This window comes from Lutjanus erythropterus, chromosome 1 (assembly GCF_056507025.1).
Source record: "Lutjanus erythropterus isolate fLutEry1 chromosome 1, fLutEry1.hap2, whole genome shotgun sequence".
Taxonomy (NCBI): Eukaryota; Metazoa; Chordata; class Actinopteri; order Lutjaniformes; family Lutjanidae; genus Lutjanus; species Lutjanus erythropterus.
The window spans coordinates 40589354-40609211 of NC_139317.1; the positions used below are offsets into that span (position 1 = coordinate 40589354).

The window sequence follows — 19858 nt, forward strand, 5'->3', positions numbered from 1 at the left end:
GACAGTGTGTAAGAAATTGTTCTGTTTGTTTGTTAAATTTTTTTTTCTAAAAAAGAGAATGGTACAAAACTGTGAGATTAGATGTTTTGATATGATGCTCTCATTTTAACGTTCTGATGAAGAACAGTTTTACAAAACCTGCTGCATTCCTGACAACATGTGTCAAGATTTCTAAGGAGCATGTTACTTTTTTGGCATGACTGAGCTGTGTGTGTGTATGTGTATGTGTATGTGTGTGTGTGTCTGTGTGTATATGTGTGTGCCTGTGTGGGCCTGTGTGTGTGCGTGTGTGTGGTTGTTATCCACATGTCTGTGAATTTACTGGAACAACAGTCTGACTACCAATACTATATTTGTTGTTGTACATACTGTAGACCTGTGTATATTAGCTGTAAAATAGTAGCTCCATCATGACTTGAATAAAGCTGAGGGCTTATGATCTAGTCTCCTTGTTAATGAAGCAGAGTTTCATATTTAACAAATCGTAGCTCAAGTAATTATACATTAAGAGAAACAGAGTGCAATGTGTCATACTCTGAAAACCATGCCCGCCAGAAGGGAAAACAATTGGTGCCACAAAAAATGTCAGTAGCTAGCTAAAAATATTACATTTCAACATGTCAAAGGATTTTTTGACAAAAAAAACAAAAACAAATCTGTCCTGTAGTGCTATTTATCCATCTAGATTTCTTTGTTGTGAGTTGCAATGTTTTGGAGATATAGGCTGTAGAGATGTCTGCCTTCTCTCCAATATAATGGGACTGGATGGCACTCATCTTGTGTTGCTTAAAGCACCAAAAAAATATATTCATCAGCAATGTCACCTCCAGAAATCATGACCCGATTGCTCAAAATAGTCCACAGACTTTTAAAAATCTACCGGAGCTACTTCCTTTCTAGTAGAAAGTAACTACATGACATTGCTCACAACAAGGTCTGTGAATTATCTTGAGTAACCAGGGCATGATTTTTGGAAAGAGACACTGTTTTTTTTTATTTTTCAAATGTATTTTTGGTGCCTTGAGCACCACATGCCCATTTAACTCCATTATACTGGAGAGAAGCCAGAAATCTGTACAGCTGATAACTCAAAAACTCTGCAAGTCACACCCAAGAAATCTAGATAAATAAAAGCTGGGGGGGGGGGGGGTTGATTTTGGGGTGAACTCTTTAGGCATTTTCCTGTTGCTTGCTAGCATGTGGAAATGACAAAGAGACACCTTCACACAATATTAATGCTGTGTTCCAAACAAAGTACATCAGAATGCCACTCAGAGTTCCTGCTTGTAAACTTATCTGATGTCATAAAACAATGGCAGCACCAATGGAAGCCTAAAATAAGACACACTGTCATATATATGTCGCCAGTGTTGCTGTATGCCATAATATAAAAATATGGAATGGCATTTTCCTCCTCTGTGTTGTTTATGTAAGGAAGCTGCTCTGCTGAGAGCCCAACTGAGAGAACACTTTCCTATGAAAGTCATTAATTTGCCATGGTCAGCCATGTTCTTTGCTTGCTTTTGGTGTCATGCACCTGGAAGGCTTTGAGGTCGGATGTTGGAAATCTCAACGGGGAAATTCTGACCTCCAATGAACACGAATGAATTGTTTTCCCCTCTGGTGTGGTTGGAACTCAATTGCACTCTGTGTCTGTAAGAAAACACAGTAATGAATATTATATTCCATCTCTGCCATAGTCTGCCAGTAGAGTCCCATAAATCTTACACACTGGACCTTTAAGTACAGAGCTAGAACCAGCAGCTGGTTAGCTTTACTTAGCATAAAAATGGGGGAAAGGGGAAACTGCTAGCCTAGCTCTGTCCAGAGGAAATAACATTTGCTTTCCAACATCTCTGACCATGTTCAGTCAGAATGCAAAGGCATCAAAAAACCCAGAAAGACCAGAAAACCAGAAAGAACTGGATTTGGTCAGCTCTGAGTTCAACAATCCCACTAACATGGTCTGTTAGATACTAGCTAGCTTGCAGCTAACTCTGTACAGGCAGACCAACCAAATTTGTTCACTTTCTGTGTGGTCACACATTGAAGCTCATTAATTTACACATTATATCTCACCAAAACCACAAAAATGTCTTGGGGTTATGTTCAAGACTATTTCTTGGTTGGTCACTTTTTTTTTTACTTTAGGACAGATGAAAGCTAGCTACACTCCCTCTTACTCGTGCTAAGCTAAACAGCTGCTGGTTCTATTTATAATACAAACAGATACATTAATATTCTCATCATGGCAAAAAGCAAATAAGCACACTTGCCATGGCGTTGAACTATGCCTTCTGATATGATCTGACAACCTAATTAAATCAAATCACAGAGGATGTCATTATGACTTTTCACTTGGGTTATCATGAGATGTAAAAAATGTCAAGGTTGATTAGGCAGCAAAGACTCAAAATTTCCTCTTGAAGACAGATCTTGTGAACAGATAACAGCTGCTTTTAAATGGAAGTACACTGGGAATATTTACAACGAAAAAATGCATAAATACTGGTAGAAAGTTGTAGAAATATATTGATTTAGTGGATTGAGGAAAAACTTACAGATTTTTGTTTTGTTCCGTGATGTAAAACTAATAATATTAAATTCTGAAATCATTTTGTCAAGACACATCTGGATCTTTTGCTCCATCATAAATCCTACTCTGAAACAGTCTTGACCTCAGATTGCTTTCTAGAAACAGGTTATATAATGTGTCCATATTTCAGGCATGATATCAGTGAATGGGAGCTGAATATAACTGTTCCCATGTCAGTGGCAGCTGTGTGTTGGGGGGGTGGGGTGGGGGGTGAGTGAGGAGGCTTGTAAAAACATGGCAGCACACAAGTGTGAGCAAGTGCCGCTAGTAGGAGGATGTGTTTACTCTGGCTGAGGTGTGAAAGACTGCTGATCTGTCCACCAGGTTTATCTGGATGTCAAACTAGAGGGCAGCGAAAAGAGGACACACATTGTCTCTGAAACCAGCGCTTTATATGACCTACCTGAGTGAGATTTAACCGATCAGCATTTCTTAAACTGATCATGATAAGTTTAAAGGTCGGGAATAATATAATATTATATACATATATATTATAATACAACAATCAATTCCTGTTTCCTGCTTCCAGCTTCAACAGTTTAATTGACTTCACTTCATTCTGTCAAGTTATTCTGTTGAATTTGGTTATGTTCTGTGAATGTCACTGTCTTACAATTAGAGGAAATTTACTGTCCACCTCTGGCTGACCCTCCAATCCCAGCTATGTTTCACACCTAGGGTGCAGAATGTATCCCCCTCACCTGACACCTCACTCACTCACACGCACACACACACACACACACACACACACACACACACACACACACACACACACACACACACACACACACACACACACACACACGCTGAACCTTTCAACTTACCAACTATTACCACACAAATTTGAGACAACCTTTTTTATTGTTTAATGTGAAGCAATCCATGACTAACCCAGGATAAATTATGGCAGTGGTCAAAACACTTTTACCAACTTCAGTGCCCACTCAGCAGAGGTTACATCAGAGGTTTACTTTTTCCACTTCTTATTATGCCTCTATTAGTCCACATTTGTTCAGTTACACGGCTACTAAGTCCTGTTGATTATCTACATCAGTTTTATCCTTCTATTAACCTGACTTTATCATATTGCTGAAGAATAAACTGCCAGTAGAGAGCAAGAAAACTTCTGTTATTGTTTTACAGTGGATTGTGATGGAATAGGGAAATGTTGGTGAAATCTTCATGCTATTATATTAAAATTACACCTCATTTTTGTTCCCATGTGCACTGGTGAACCAACTCGTATAAACAGTTGACAAATGAAAAGAAACTCTAATATAGTGTCTTACAGTATCAAGATGTTGGATCACCAGAGTAGAACTACTTTGGAAAGATTCAAAAAAGTTTCTGGAACTCTGCAAGAGAGGTAAAACTCCTGAAACATAATGCAGCCAGGTCAGAAAAAGAATAAGGGGTCAATATTTCACTGTAACATGAAAAGTTTGTTGTTATAAGAAGATGTTTTTCATCTTTGCCCTTTGTAGCTTCTTTTTGTACGTACATACATTTTCATGTTGTTAAAACATGACTCATATAACAATATGCCATTTTCTTTGTCATAACATAAAAGTTTCATGTTAATAACTTATTGTTATAAGATGTTTCACATCATAATGTAATAACTTATATTGCTATAATGTGACATTATAAAAATATAAGTTGTGTATCACATAACATAACATAACATAACATAACATAACATAACATAACATAACATAACATAACATAACATAATACATCAATAACATGAATCAATGTTTCTTCTAATGACAATATACTACACTATATTATTATATATACACAACATATACTATACTATATTACTACACTATACTCTTGTTATAATGTGAGATCTTATTGTTATAACATGAGATGTTTCACATTACTTATACTATTAAAATAAGATATAATATTTTATAACATCACATTATCATACTGTTATAACATGTTATGATAAAAAAATATAACTTGATAATGATTGTATCACTCCTCCAGAGCCTATGACCAGAACTGCATCCATAGCAACCATCTGTTCATCATAGCAACAGTCTGTTATAAAGACATAACAGTCCTTAGAGTGTTGTAATTGACCAAAGAAATCAAGTATTCAACAAAGCCACGTAATGAAATTGATAACTATTGTTATAACATGAAACATTCCATGTTACTTATACTGTACATTTTATAGGGTGATACTGATCTATTTTTCTTTTTCTGGTGATACAGCAATATGTTTCCATATGAAAGACTTTTCTTGGGTGTTTTATGTTGGTGATGGTGAAGAGCATTGTCTAACATGTTTGTCTAACATATTTTGTGGTTGAGATCTGGTGACAGTGCAGGCCAAAGCATTTGATTGACATCGTTTTCACACATCCACTCCTTGTGTCATTTCTTTCTTTAATTAACCTGATTATAAAAACCATTTAGTGGTCTTGAAGTCTGACCGCAGCATTAACAGATCATTCCTCTGTTCTGGTTATGAGCAAATGAGGAATCAGTGACAGTGAAGGTGCTCCTCCTTCCAGAGGGGTTAGATGTTCTCTGTGATTTTCAGTAAATCTTTTCCGTCAGAACTCTGAGCAGACATCAGCTCTGACTGGAGAAGTTGCAAAAACTATTTTCACAGTTTCAATAAGCAATTAGTTATTTTACTTTAAATGAAAAACAAAAGTAAAGCCACCCTTGAGAGAAATAAATTATCTTATTTTCTTCCCTCGCATTTATCTGAGGCACTTGTGAAATTTATAATAGCAGTGAACTACAGAGCTTGTTATAGTTTCCCAGACAGTTTTCCCAGACCACACTGAGATACAAACAGCTTTGTTTATTTCTGCTGAAATTGATTCCCAATAGAAGAACTAAAAAGGCAAAGACAGAAATAAAGTGGATCATTTAATTGTTACAATTGCACTGAGTTCCTCATTTTTTCTTATACTCATACACACTGATTTGCTTTTTATGTATAATAATTTTAATTTGGTGCTACTACTTTACTTTGACAAGATTGTACACCTTCTGTGATCTTTAGCTTCTATTTCTGCTCTCCTCTGATCTTTTTGTCTTTGCTTTATCACTATTTAACAAGGCGCCAACCCAGTGTCCCCACACAAATCACTGAAATTATGTCTAATTTTATTTAAAGCTGCGGGAGCACACTTGAGGTCGTGGTGGGGTTGATGGACTCGGGAGGCCCAGACAGGTGGCAGGCAGCCCAGCCACGGAGCCACCCAGAGGTGCCAAACTCCCAGGCAGGCTCCCACAGCCTCACCTTGGTCAGGGTGACCGGCGGGGTCGCGCTGCGGGTTCAACCCCAGTTCACCCTGCACGCCCCCAGGCTGGCACACAACATCTTAGGGTTATTTTATCTTAAGTCGATTCAGCCATATTATACACCTCATACACTTAACCACCTCTCATTATTCAACCAGTGTTTCATTATTTAGAGTCCCTGAAGCAGGAAGAGCTTTAGCATTCTGGCCAAAGCTGAAGAACACCCTGTACAAACACCAGATAAAGACAGCTTTGTGTTTCATTTGTCTGTCCTACATCCGGGACGATAAAACGTTGCTACAGAGCCAACCACAAAGTGCTGGTGTTTCATGGAAACTGAGCTGGGAAAACTCAGAATTATCCCCTGTGTTGGACAGGGATGGGATTTATGACAGTTTGATGTTAAGATTATTTGATAATCAGCATATACACAGGGAAAAGTAAAACATGATGAATAACAGAGCGGACAAATTGCCTCATAGCTAAAAAAAAGTGTCTGGACAGACCAGATGGGGGAAAGTGTGTGAAAAGAATAGATGCACTGAGTAATTGTACACTTGAAGAAGTGTGTTTAAGTGTTCACAAGTGCTTTTCAGTTATTTCTCATTCCACGCTCCATTAGTATTTAAGTGGAGAAGGTAACCTTACATTTTTTGGGGAAAAATATGACTTGAAGAATTTATTTTCTCTAAAAATTCAAAGTATAACATCTCTAAGGCGTTCTAATCTGACCAGCCAAACACCTAAATCCAGAACAGACCATGTCAAAGTACTGTGCTGAGAGCAACAAAGGCAAAAAAACAAACCTTTTCTGTTTTTCTACACATAAAGTGAAAGAAGGTTGAGAGAACCGTGGAGAATTGAGAGAAAAGCGGGGAAGACGGGGAAAGAGAGAGGTTAGGATTCCTGGTTCTCACAGCTGAGGTGTGAAGTGACGCCTCCAGACTCATCAGTTCTCATCAGTGTGAAACCATCACACCTCTGCTTTAAGTGGATAATGCAGCTCATTATGCTTCATTAAATGTATTAACATTTACTACATTTGCATTTTAGCCATGCAGATATACTGTAGGATCCGACCAGGAAGCACACAGGTCAGGAGCAGCAGCAGATGAAGCTTTACAACCAAAAATCAAGATAAAGAGAGCAAAGGATCAGGGGTCACAGCTCCTGCCTGACTTGCCACGACTATAAAATGATCGTGTTGGGGAGAAGTGTTGGGATATAAAGTGGAGGAGAGCAAGAGAAGGGCAGGAGATGTCAGGTTCAAGGTTGGAGTGAGGCGAGGGAGAAGAGGCATCTACAATGATGACAGGATCATCTCCGCTCTCTGAATAATGGAAGCAGAAATCTCCTGACTTCTAAGAAACTGACATAGTGATATATTTTTAACCACAGCGCCGTCAGAGCTTTGCTTGCCTGTTTACACACACATCCAAATACATAATACGTAATGTTTCTCAGGCACAAAGCACACAATCTGCCGGCTCCAGTTTTGTTTTAGAAAACGTTCTGCATGAAACTCAAAATTTCACTCTTTAATCAGCCATAATATAAAAAGTCAAGGTGTGATTGTTTTTTTTTTTGTTTTTTTTTTTGTAGCATCTTACTTGGCCATGTGATCTGGCATATGTTGGCAATGCAGATCCAGAATCAATCAATAATTCCCCTATTTGTGATCAATAAAATACATTCAGGATGGCGTCCCCCCACCCCCCCAATGGCAGACATCTTTGTGTGCTCCGCTCTTGAATGCTGTGCTTGCTTTGAGTTGAAAAATTTCACAATTTGGGATGAATAAAATACATCCATCTTCATTTCACAGTGTGTTAAAATAAAACAAGATGGTGGACCCAAAAATGCAGACAGCGAAGCAGGAAAAGAGTTCAAATATATTTGATGAAGAAAACGAAAGATCAAAAGTTTCAGTCCAGGAAAACAAATACCAAATCCAACACATGAAAGTATGAACAGGAGTATACAAGATGATATACAAGGAGGCTGACAAAAGGACACAGAAACTGAAAAACTCAGGGACTAAATAGACAAAGAACTAATCAGACCCAGGTGGAACTAATGCTAATCAAAAGGGCGGGGAAAGGACAAAGTGAGGAAGCAAAGACAAGACACATGAGGACAAAATAAAACAGGAACTAAATAACAAAAAAAACCAAACCATGACACTTCAAGAATTTCCCAATTTGAGAGCATATATATATATATATATATATATATATATATATATATATATATATATATATATATGTATATATATATATATATATATATATATATATATATATATATATATAAAGTATTTCTGTTTACCTCTATCTGATCACTCCAGACAGGAAAATGTGGAAGGAAGTAATGTGAAAAGAGGGAGAGACACACCTACATACCTACAATCGTCTTGAATAAAAATTAACATTAGATCATCATCCGTCAAATCTGTAAATCCAATGTGTAACTATGCTCTCTGATAAATGTAGTAATGCAATGTTATTGTATGTTATTGTACAAGATTATTGCCCGTGTGTAGATCCTGACACCTGTGCTACAATATGTAACATTTCCGTATTAAAATGCCTAAAAATGCTGCACATATTCTATGTATTTTGATGAGTTGTGTACTTACATTATCCCAAATGTTTCCAGCAATGTTCAAATGCAGAGAAATCCATAATTTGTTCAAGGTAATGGTGTGTTTTCTTCTAGCTGTTGCTAGCTAGTTATCAGTTACTAATAGCTTCCAGGAAGACACAGGAAAGTCGGATACGTCAGTGAGGAAGGATGTTGGTGAACATGGCTGAAACTAACGTGAATAAAACTTTTAATTTGTTACTTGCATCCCTGCTCATGTTCATGCAGTTTGGTGTATGTTGGCGATCCAGATCCAGAATCATTAACTCTTCAGATATAAAAATGTGACAGAGGGAAACATACCTACAGGACTACACAACTGTTAACTTTGGAGCATCTAAATTAATCCAATCTGGAAAAGAAACTTGTAACTTTAGCTGTAGTAATATTGTCAGTTATTTTGTTTTCCAGTTACTGGTGATAGGATTTTATTTGAGAATCATCTGCAGAATCAAGTGACGTTTATATTTGATCATAAGTTGGAAACTGTACTGAAGCATCATCAATTAAGATTATAAAAGTATTGTTGAAGTATTAGTGTAACAGCACCTTCTTCTGTCTAGGTAAAATATAGCAGATAGTATTATTTCTGCAGTGTATTTTCTTTAAACTTTCCTCTTATATTTTCCACTTTCCACTCTAGCCACTGTCCTCAGTGTTAAAAAGTGAGTGTGGGAGAAACTGGATGATTCCAAACAAACCCTGTCCCTTACACATGTGCAAAATGCATCTGGGTTGCTGCAGGGACAAAAATCCCAAAAAGCAAAAACTGTTTATTGTTTTGAGCAGGAGTCAAAATTCACACTTCCACTCCTGTAGCTGAACTTTCCCAGACCTAGAGGAGAGGCAGAGGGACTGAGACACGGTCCCAGCGAGGGAGTGTGTGTTTGTTTGTGTGTGTGTGTGTGTTCAGGGGCCTCTGCTTTAGACAGTGATGGTTTGTGAGAATCTGCGGAGGTGTCACTTCACACCTCTGTGGCCTGGCCCTGGACTTATAAACCAGTGCAGCAGAGCTGAGCAGCACTCACAGTCTCCCAGTCTCTCCAGTCAGACCAGTGACACAACATGGATACCTCCTCTGTCCCTCAACTGCTCAACTACGGCCTGCAGTACCAGTGGTTCTCCGACTCGGACCTTTCTAGCATCTCCTCTCCGGAAACCCTCTCCCCTGTCCCTTCTATGGACTCCAGCCCGTCTCCGTCCTACCAGCAGCTGCCTCAGTCCACCCCTAAGGCGGCTAAGACCGGATATACCCAGACCCTCAAGTCCTCACCCTGCTCCCTGTCCGGACGTGGTCGAAAGTCAGGCCGAGCCCCCCGGATCCGCAGCAAGCAGAGGGAGAGCGCCAGCGAGAAGGAGAAGCTGAGGATGAGGGACCTCACCAAGGCTCTCCACCACCTCAGGTCCTACCTCCCACCCTCTGTGGCCCCTGCAGGACAAACCCTGACCAAGATCGAGACCCTCCGCCTCACTATCCGCTACATCTCCTATCTGTCGGCGCAGCTGGGCCTCAGCGAGGAGGTGCTGTTCCAGAGGAGGGAGCAGGGAGACACCTCCGCCAGCGACACCTCCTCGCCCGACATCCTCGGATACTTCCAGCACGGCTCCATGGGAGCGCAGGAGGCCCAGATCCAGAACCAGAGCTGCCAGCTGAACCAGGGCCTCTACTCCACCCAGTGTCACAGCCAGAACACCGTGCTGCATTCTGGGAGCTGTAGTTTTGGAGTGGATCAATACCTTGAAGCTCCTCAGAGAAACATGAGCATGGATAGCATCCTGCAGTCACCTCCAGCAACACAGCCCTCCTGCCAGGTATGTGAACATTCACTCATTTACATCATTTATAAGCAGAAATCACACATTTTTCATCATTTTGAAGTGTAAATACAAAACACTAATCAATTTTCTGTTTACTTTTTAAAACAGATGTGTGGCAAAGACTTCTGCATGCCGCTGGTTCCCAGAGAGTACTGGGGTTAAACGCTTCAACGCTGCACCGTCACCATCCAACAACAGACACAGACTACTTCTCTGTTTTTACTGCCTCACTGTGAAACAAGTAATTTATTTGAAATATATATGCTATTCTACGCTTTATTTATTTTGTACTGTGAAATGTCTCATGTAAATATTGATATGTCTAACAACTATTTTTATATGTCTTTATACCACTATTTATAATAAAATATTAAAATGTCTCATGTGTTGTCATCATTCGAAGGCTTGTTCCCATGATGCAGTTCACTTTCACCCATTCATTATTCTGACAGGAAGTTATTAAATGCTTCTTTAGGTTTGGAAACCATGGCTGAACGTTGAAAATAAAGGCATTCTTAAAGGAGGGTTGCAGGTTTAAACCCCTAAAGATAAGACAAGACAAGACAAGACAAGATAAGATAAGATAAAACTTTACACAAAATATGCCAATCACCAACATTTGCACTATATTTTTGATGAAGGCACTTTACCTCATGTTTGTACTGAGCACATGTTAATTTATCTAGAAGAATATGAGGCAGGGTGACGTTGGTGCTCAGGGAAAAAAGACGTTACAGAGCGCCCTCTGCTGGTAATAAAGCCACACTAGCACCCCACTGGATCAACTGAAGTGCACAAGGTGAAGTTCAAAACTCAAGATTCATGATGGTTATTGTCACATATTGTTACACAAGTACAATCTTGTGATGAATACCTTGGCTGTAAACAAACAATAAAATAAGCAGTAAGACATAAGAATACTAATATGATGAAATGTATAATAATAAAATTAAACGTGTACATAAATATAAGAACAGATAAATACAAAGGGAAATAAAAAGGTTGCATATAGTTAATAAATTAATATGTATATAGTCTTTTTGTCAGTGAGGGTTTTTAGATTTTATTCTGTTAAAATGCATCAAATGTGAAAGCAGTCAGTGACTGACAACCTACTTATTTCCTTGAATCTGTAGCTCCCCTCAGCTTCGTGGAGTTTTACAGTGACGTCCAGCTCATAGTTTAGCTGTTGAACTTAACTGTTTTGGTCACTTTCACTGCTCTCAAAGGGTTGCTCTCAGCCACAGCAGATGTTTTCAGTGTAAAGCCTCTCTGAAGCTACTGTACACTCCCTGCTCAGGCCCAGCGCCAACCGGCAGACACACACAGTCAGCAATAGCTGTCAGTGGAGCATTTAGCAGCTTCAGAGTCAGATATTTCCCTCAGGAGGCAGTGGAGAGAGAAATAACAGCTATAAGAAAGAGGTGGCTCCAAATGAATGATAATATTGCTCAGTAACTGCTGGAACAAAGCAAGTTAATGTGATATTTCAATGTTGAGCTAATTTCTTCTGCACATAAAAGAAACAAAAAGAAATCACTTACTTCGTCAAGTTGTTATCTTTAGCCTCTTGCGCAGCATCACAGATGGTTAAAATATTGCTTTGTAATGCCAGGTGACACTACTGAAAAGATTTTAATTTAGAGGCAGTGTTCATTTGCAACAGACCTTTTTCACAGCAGCCGTTTTGACATTAAATAGTTATGGGACAAACACAGGTGTTGCCAGTGATACTAATTAAAGTTCTGTTCCATTCAGGTCAAACAGAGACAGGGTGCTGCTATCCTGCACGTTGGCTCACCTTAATTAGCATCACTGGTAACATCTGTGTTTACTCTGCGATATGAAACAAGCCAACACGACTCAAAGCTGCAAAACTGCACGTCAAAAAAAAAAGCTGTCAGACTGAGGTTTGAACCCCTGCACATCCCCTCTTTGTTTTATCTTAAGTCACTTAAAAGAGAACTTCAAAAACGTCTTTCAAGTCGGTTATAAAACAACAGTCTGGTGTCCATCTGACCACGGAAATAGGATTTGCATTCTGTATTTCTGCATTCTGGCCATTAGAAGATCACTTATTAACCTGTCCTTCTCTTTACCACTTTGTCTGAATGTATGATATACTGTATGTTCTATATAAGTCTGTAACATTTCTAAACCCCCAAAGTAGTTCATGTATAATTCAATCACATGGGAATATTCTAGGAACTTCACGTAGCTGCAAGTTCAATTCCATCAAACAGCCTATCTTGAATACTACCAAAGCTCTCTGAGCCCAAGGGGACAATTAAATACATTTTCTCTTATCCTTCATTTATTCCCATGAGTCACTTCACTGTAAACAGTCTAATAAAGAAAAGTACTAATTAATTTTCACAGCAGATATTTTGACTTGTCATACTAATAGAACACATAAAATCACAGGTGTTAATAGTCACATCGACTCCTTTGTACTCAGTTGAGGCAGCATGTGCGGTGCTGGGACTCAGACATCATTCAATATATTATTCACAATCTGTGCTTTTCCTGCTGTCACATGCCGACACGTCTCTGTGAAAAAAAGGCCTATTTGTATCTTTGTAAAGTTCAGCAGGTTAAAAACTAAAACTTTGGATGAAGTTTGGAAAGACTTTACAAGAAATAAAACTTCACGATAAAATGGGATTTGCTGCAACACTTCTAAACAAAAATGCACATTTCGTTCATGTCCCTTCTTAAAACTCATTTTTGTTGGGGAGCCTTTTCTGATTTTTGTAAAAGCAAAACATTTTTTGAACTTCTCTTTTATTTCCCTAAAAATTAATTAATTTTATTTTTTATGTTTTCTTTTAAAACTGGATGCTTTTATGTTTTTTAATGTTTTATTTTCTCTGTGAAGCACTTTGCATTGTAGATTTAGAAAAATGCTTTAATAAATAAATAAGGATTATTACTAATTAATGTTATTAGTATTCATGTTCTTCTGCAAGTTTGTTGGTGAAATGTTTGTGCTTACATATAAGTGTTATTGGAATGCCTTATTAAATAATGTTAGCGTAAAAAACATAAATACGTCAAACAATAGATAAAGTGTTGAGGCACAAGTCTTTTCAGATCATTATAGCAGCTTCCTACTGTGGTCTGAAATGTGTAAAAAATGAACAGGATGTGAGGTTTGTTCCACAGCAGAGCAGAGATCATCCTCTGGCACAGGTTATCTAGTTTATTTAGTGTATCTTTGTTAATGGGGCTCCGCAAACACAGAGAGGTCCTTGGCACCGCTAAGTCTAGACTAAGATATAAGAGCCTCACTACTCTTTCCCCCGTCCTCTCACCTACAGCCCTAATTACCTGCCTGAGCCAACAGAGAGGCCTTTAATATTCATAGAGCAGAGCGGATCTGCATATCAGGCAGGAGAATTAGGCCCGAGTGTTTAGTTTGCCACATACATGCAGTTCATTTGAAATGCGGGCAGCAAACCTAACACAAAGCCTAATACACTCACTTAGGCCTTTCATCACAGAAAAGCTAATAAACTGCGTGGGCTAAAAGGGTTTGGGATGAAAGGGTTAGCACTGCTGTGCTGATTATTCTCTCATTACATGTGAGTAAACACCATCAGAGCTAATGTGGATTAAGACAGGACAGATCTCCACTGACAGCAGCCTGGGAGGGAGACAAGGAAGCTGACAGCTGGGGAGATTGTAAGGAAGGTTTTATGGTGGAAAATAATAATCAATTAATAGTTTATTGATTGTTATTGTTGAAACAAATAGAATGAAAGTGGTTATTCCTACAGACTATACACATTTGTATATATGTTCTGTGAAATAAACTTTCACACACCAGAAAAATAATCATTCCTCGGTTTTTTAGCTGTAAACCCCTCAATCTCTATAAGATTCAAACTTTAATCAGCCAAGTTATTAGTTACAATAAGGCTGTCAGCCATTTTATGGGTGTTACTCCTCTCAGATGATGGTTACTTCATTTTTGACAGCGTGTATTAAAAAAGCGAACTGGATGTTACAGAGCAACAGGTTATATGTGTATGTTTGAGGGGAATGATGGAAATATAAATGTTGTTTCCAGTGACTTGTGTCATGTCACATAGTGATATTTGGGGGGGTGTCAGAGGTCACTGTGGGAGCTCCACCTCAGGTCAGCTGTCAAGTCTGGTGTCACGTCACACACTTTACAGTTCAAGACAAATAAAAAAAAACTACATCAGCTTAAGCTAAATGAGTTAAAATGGCATCTCCATATTAAATGTTTTTTTGTCCTAAGAGGATTCCTGTCCTTGGTTTGGATGTTTTTCTTAATTCAGATGTTTTTCTTGCATAAGTGAAGTGGTGGAGAGCTGTGTGAGACCGGTTCACACGTCCAACTCATAGGTTTCACCTCAGGAGTCAAATGTGACGCGGTGGTTTGTGGGAACGCTGCTCGAGACTCAGATCCACGACCAACGCCCGACCCTCAAATCCACAGAAATTATCAGAGAGAATCAAGTGACCTGTTGATACCTTTTAAGATAACAATTATACTCTGCTAAATGAAATGAATTAATAATAAGATAATCAAGGATTCTTGTTGCGAACATAGTCCCATAGTATCCAATCACTGAGAAGGTCAGGACTGATTCTATGAAAAGATGAAAAGTTTAACAGTATCACATTCCTGTTAACATTAAGTAATAAGTGATAATGTACAGTGAGCAGTTCATTATTGTGAAATAAACCCTGTCAGGGTGGTGCATGAATCACCACAATAATGACCTGTTCATTATCTTAGGCTATTATATGGCTACATACTTTTTTGAGAAATCAATATTTTGACACAAAATATTAATTCAAACATTATTTTATTTATTTAAAAATTAATTGGAACCTCTGGAGTCTAGGTTCAGAACTGTGTCCATTGCAATGATTTGTTATTCATATTAGTGGTCTACTCTTCAGAAATAACAGATTATTAACTAATTAACCAATTAGAATCAAGTATTTAAGCTGTGTAATAAAAACATTAAACACACAAAACATAGCTAGATAGTATGTTGTGAACATTAGTGTAGTATTGTATTAACTCACTTTCTGTTGTTTCAAATGAAACACTGGTAAAAGATTCCACATGGTGATAATGTTTTTGGCAAAAAAAAACATCAATCTTATTGCCAATTATTTCTCTCCAACATCATGATCCCTCAATCACAGAGACATTAACTGGGTTGTTTGTAATCTTTGCAATCTAGGAACTGGATATTATGTTTCATAAAACCTTTATCTGACAAGGTTTTGTGAGGGAGATGCAGCCTTGACAGCAGGAACTGAACTGTGTCTTTTATTAAACCTAATAAAAGACACAGTTCAGTCCAGCTTCTCATCTATAAAGTGTGTTAGCAGTTATTGGTTCTGCACATTCTTTCTGTGCGGATCAGGGTTCCCAGGCCAGTGAGGTCTGCTGCTGTCCAAACAGGACGAGGTGTAACCTCCTCACACCTCACAGCTGCCCCGGCACACTTCTACAGCCCAGCCTGACCTTGTATGTAGAGGATACCAGGATGGAGGGAAAGAGATAAAGAACTGCCAAATTAACTTTGGAGCATTGACTTTTGTGTTTGACTGAAAATAAAGTTCCATTAATTCTTCTTATTCAATCAGCAATATGACATTAGATTACTGGATATTTTTTGGCAAATTAGCTGCTTCAAGTCACAGCCAATGACAATCTAGATTTCTAACAGAACTTTTGCATGGCAGCCATATTGGTATGAAACAGTGGGGTAGACACAGGCATTATCAAAGATGCTAATTAAGGTCCCGTTCCATTTAGTGTAGCCTTTCCAGTCAGCCAGCATGCACAATAACAGCACCCAGACTCTGTTTGACCTGAAAGGAACAGAACTTTAACTTTAGTATCACTGATAAATCCTGTGTTGACACCACTATTTCATGTCAAAATGGCTGCTGTGAAAAAGTTCTATTGAATATCTCAGGCTGAGAGACAGACCTGTGACCCAGGTACAACCCCTGTCATGGCGGGGTCATGTTCCCGGGCGGGAGCAGCATATAGTGTGAATCAGTGTACTTTATGATGTTCGTGCGAGCTGCCAGAGTCACACCTCATCCTAGAGCCGGGCTGTTTCCCATGAGACCCCCTGTCCAAGGTGTCAGCCCTGCTCCCAGAGCTTCTCAGGACCAGAGGTGGCTGCCGGAGGTGCAACCTCACACCTCCCACCACATATATGGAGCAGCCTCCCTGGTCTTCCTCACTATCCTCTGCCTGCCTCGACAGCAACACACTGACAGCACAGGGAAGAGCTCACTGACATCAACTACAGCTATGGACATGTCCTACTGCTCTCCTCTCCAGCTCCAGGAGAACTCCTTCCTCTTCGACTGCGAGTCCCTGCTGGACAAGTCTTGCGATCCTCTGACCTACGATCCAGCCTCGGACCCTGGTTACTTCAGCGCTGGAAGCAGCCTGTCTCCGACCTCCTCTGTGGACTCCTTCTGCTTCTCCCCCACCTCCCTCCAGGCTGCCGGAAATGAACAAAACCCTTTGGACTGCTTCTTCTTCAATAGCGCTTCAACAGCGCCTCATCTGACCCACCAAACACAGCCCCTGCCAAGCTCCAGATCCGCCACAGCCACCTCCACCACCACCACCACCACCACCACAAAGAAATCCAGGTCAAGGTATCCGGGCAAGAAGCGCCAGACAGCCAGCGAGAGGGAGAAGCTGAGGATGAGGGATCTGACCAAGGCCCTGCATCACCTCCGGACCTACCTGCCACCCTCTGTGGCACCAGCCGGACAGACCCTGACCAAGATCGAGACACTGCGCCTCACCATCCGCTACATCTCCTACCTGTCGGCTCAACTGGGCCTCAGCGAGGAGGTCCTGGAGCAGAGGAGATCCTCAGGCTCTCTGGAGCAGCCCCAAACCCTCAGCCAGTTCCTGGGGCACCCAACAGCCAACTACAGCCCACAAGAACCAGACTGTAACATCATGAGCATGGCCCAAGTGACCTCCATGCAGCCATCATGTCAGGTATGTTCATATCACAGTCATCAAATTCTTCATTTTTAAAATCAGAAAGCACATAATTGTCATAGTCCATTTATTGAATGAGTTCATGACCAAAATCTGTTTTCTGTCATCAGGTTTCTAGTGGAGCTGGTTTCACCAGTGAGCAGTACTGGATGCTACAGCAGCAGCTACAACACACTGTCTTCTCTGGACAGTGCTGAGAGACAGCGATCGGGCCACTCAACTTTTTTCATTGCAACAATGACCTCAACCACGTTTATGGACTAAACTTCTTATTTTGTTATTTTGAACAAAACATATTTCTATGTTTTTTTTTGTATTTTTGTATATAGAACTGTGTATTTATTGAGCTTTCACAATGTGAGCAGAATAAACATTATTTATCTAAATAATCATTGAGTTTGTTGTATTTGTCCAGGTGGGTTTGTTGTAGAAAGAATACTGAAAATACATACTCAAGTAAAACTACTGCTACTTATGAAAAAGTATGACATATTCTTCTCAAAAATGACTCGAGTATTTTTTTTCTTTTGGCCATTGATGTTTAATGCATTATCAATGGGTTTTTGTTCCTCCAGATTTACAGTCCAAATTGAATTTAATTCAATTCAAAAGAGCTTTATTGGCATGAAAAAAAGGCATTTACATTGCCAAAGCAAGTGTGAAAAAACAAAACAAAAACAACAATCACAAAAAGTACATTGCCAAAGTGAGGATGAAAAAAAAGGGAAATGTACATAAACAGAAGAAATGTGGTTTTGCTCTTAGTAGTATATCTCTTTATACAAAAGAGTAGAAATTGGCTTAAAGATGATGTACATAAAGTGTGTTTAGTGAGGAACCAAGTAAAATTATTTAAATTGATCTAAATTACTCCCAGCTCCTGCTCTGTTCTGTTCTGTTGTGTTGTCTTTTTTTTCATATCCATCTTCATTTGCCTGTGCCATCAGACAGCCTTATTGGCTACAGAAATGCAGGAAAGCTTTGGATATGAATTCAAATGATGGCCTACTCAGTGAATTATGATTTTAAAGGTAACTAAATAGATAACAAAGTGAAATGCATACTTGAGTACATATTAAAATTAGAGACAAATAAAATAAAAAGAAAGATAAAGATAAGAAGAATAAAATGACTTAATTGCAGTAATTTGAGAAGTTGTAATGTGTTACTTCCCCCATTGTTTTCTGTTTCTGTGATAATTTTGACAAATTAAACACATGAACTCATGCAGACTCGTTGCTCTGCCTCCACTTCCTAACACAAACACCGCAGCTGTCAGCAGGACGATGAGGTGCTAAACGGCGAGCACATCCCCTCTAAAGTCTTTAAGGAAAGACCCCCACTGAGAGAAGTGGCAGCTGAGGCACGGCCACTTAATTGGCACCTTTGGTGTCCTGTGTAAACATCGCTGGTGGTTGAGACCCTGAATTAAATAGCATGATAAATAACCGGCCCTGGATTAAAGGTATCATATGCAACATTTACCTAATAAAACTAAGTAACACTAACTAAGTGTGTGGTGGTGTCTGTACCTGCAGAGTCCCAGTCCTGTGCCTGTATTTCCTTATTTCTTCATTATTTTGCTGTCCTCAGGATGCTGTATCAACACAAAAAATCAACACAAAAAATCAGTATTTGACGGAATGAGACACAACAATCAAATGAAGCTCAGTGTGGGTTCAATCAGGAAGACCACCTTTACATTTCATTCATTCAGTCTCCCACGCTGAAACAAATTTGGAAAAAGCTCGGTAACAATTTCCACATAGAAATTCTTAGTAATATTTACTTGGCAAATCCTCAAGTAAAGTTTACTTACACCTAAGAATAGTTAAATCTAAAATACTCAAGTAGATTTTACAAGCAATTTCTTCTTCTTTCTTTGACATAAAATGTACTAATCCCTTGCAAGTAAATTTTACTCAGACTGCCTTTGTATATGATTATCAAAACCCTATAAAAAAGCTTGGTATTTCAGGGTTATTTTACTAGCGTTACTTTAATTTAAGTAACATTTACATAATATTTCATCTATCTACCACTAATCTGCAGCCCTGCTCTAAAATGGATTTCTTGCATTTTAAATATGGGCTACTCTTTAATTAGTAAAATTGTCTTCATATAAGGTTTCTACAAAACATGAAAAAACAGATGTCTATTTAACAGCAGCACCTTTATTATGTTTTCCCCAACACTGATGCAAGAAGTAATGGCTTACAGCAGGGATATTAAATTACAAATTCAATTGGGACAGATTTTAAAACCAAGAAATTTATCTGGGCCAGACATTTTCAGTGGCTGGTAAGCAGCAGGTAATAACAAACACAAATTAATGTAATGAAAAACAATATTTATTCATTGTTTCCCTTTTAAATTTGGTCACATCTGACACAAACACATCAAAAAGTGCATAAAAAACAAAAGAGCTGTAACCTTAGGTAGCAGCAATGCAATTGTTTTTCCCACTTTTGAAATTAAAAATTAAAAAAAAGTTT

General features: G+C 38.9%; 2 protein-coding genes across 2 annotated transcripts; both read left to right on the plus strand.

The window, feature by feature from the left end:
* The first annotated feature begins 9541 nt into the window (after positions 1–9541).
* Positions 9542–10710, plus strand: LOC146333277 (uncharacterized). The gene is made up of 2 exons (XM_084725096.1): positions 9542–10324; positions 10439–10710. Exons 1-2 carry the CDS (start codon positions 9578–9580, stop codon positions 10490–10492), a joined length of 801 nt encoding a protein of 266 aa, XP_084581222.1. The 5' UTR covers positions 9542–9577; the 3' UTR covers positions 10493–10710.
* Positions 10711–16567: 5857 nt separating this feature from the next.
* mespaa (mesoderm posterior aa) lies at positions 16568–17752 on the plus strand. The gene is made up of 2 exons (XM_084725106.1): positions 16568–17360; positions 17474–17752. Exons 1-2 carry the CDS (start codon positions 16650–16652, stop codon positions 17558–17560), a joined length of 798 nt encoding a protein of 265 aa, XP_084581232.1. The 5' UTR covers positions 16568–16649; the 3' UTR covers positions 17561–17752.
* Positions 17753–19858: the final 2106 nt, after the last annotated feature.

Excerpts from the sequence above, each read along its gene's own strand:
- mespaa (XM_084725106.1), top strand. The coding sequence starts at position 16,650 with ATGGACATGTCCTACTGCTCTCCTCTCCAGCTCCAGGAGAACTCCTTC. Across the intron at positions 17,361-17,473 it reads CCATGCAGCCATCATGTCAG|GTTTCTAGTGGAGCTGGTTT; the intron begins GTATGTTCATAT and ends TTCTGTCATCAG.
- LOC146333277 (XM_084725096.1), top strand. The coding sequence starts at position 9,578 with ATGGATACCTCCTCTGTCCCTCAACTGCTCAACTACGGCCTGCAGTAC. Across the intron at positions 10,325-10,438 it reads CAACACAGCCCTCCTGCCAG|ATGTGTGGCAAAGACTTCTG; the intron begins GTATGTGAACAT and ends TTTTTAAAACAG.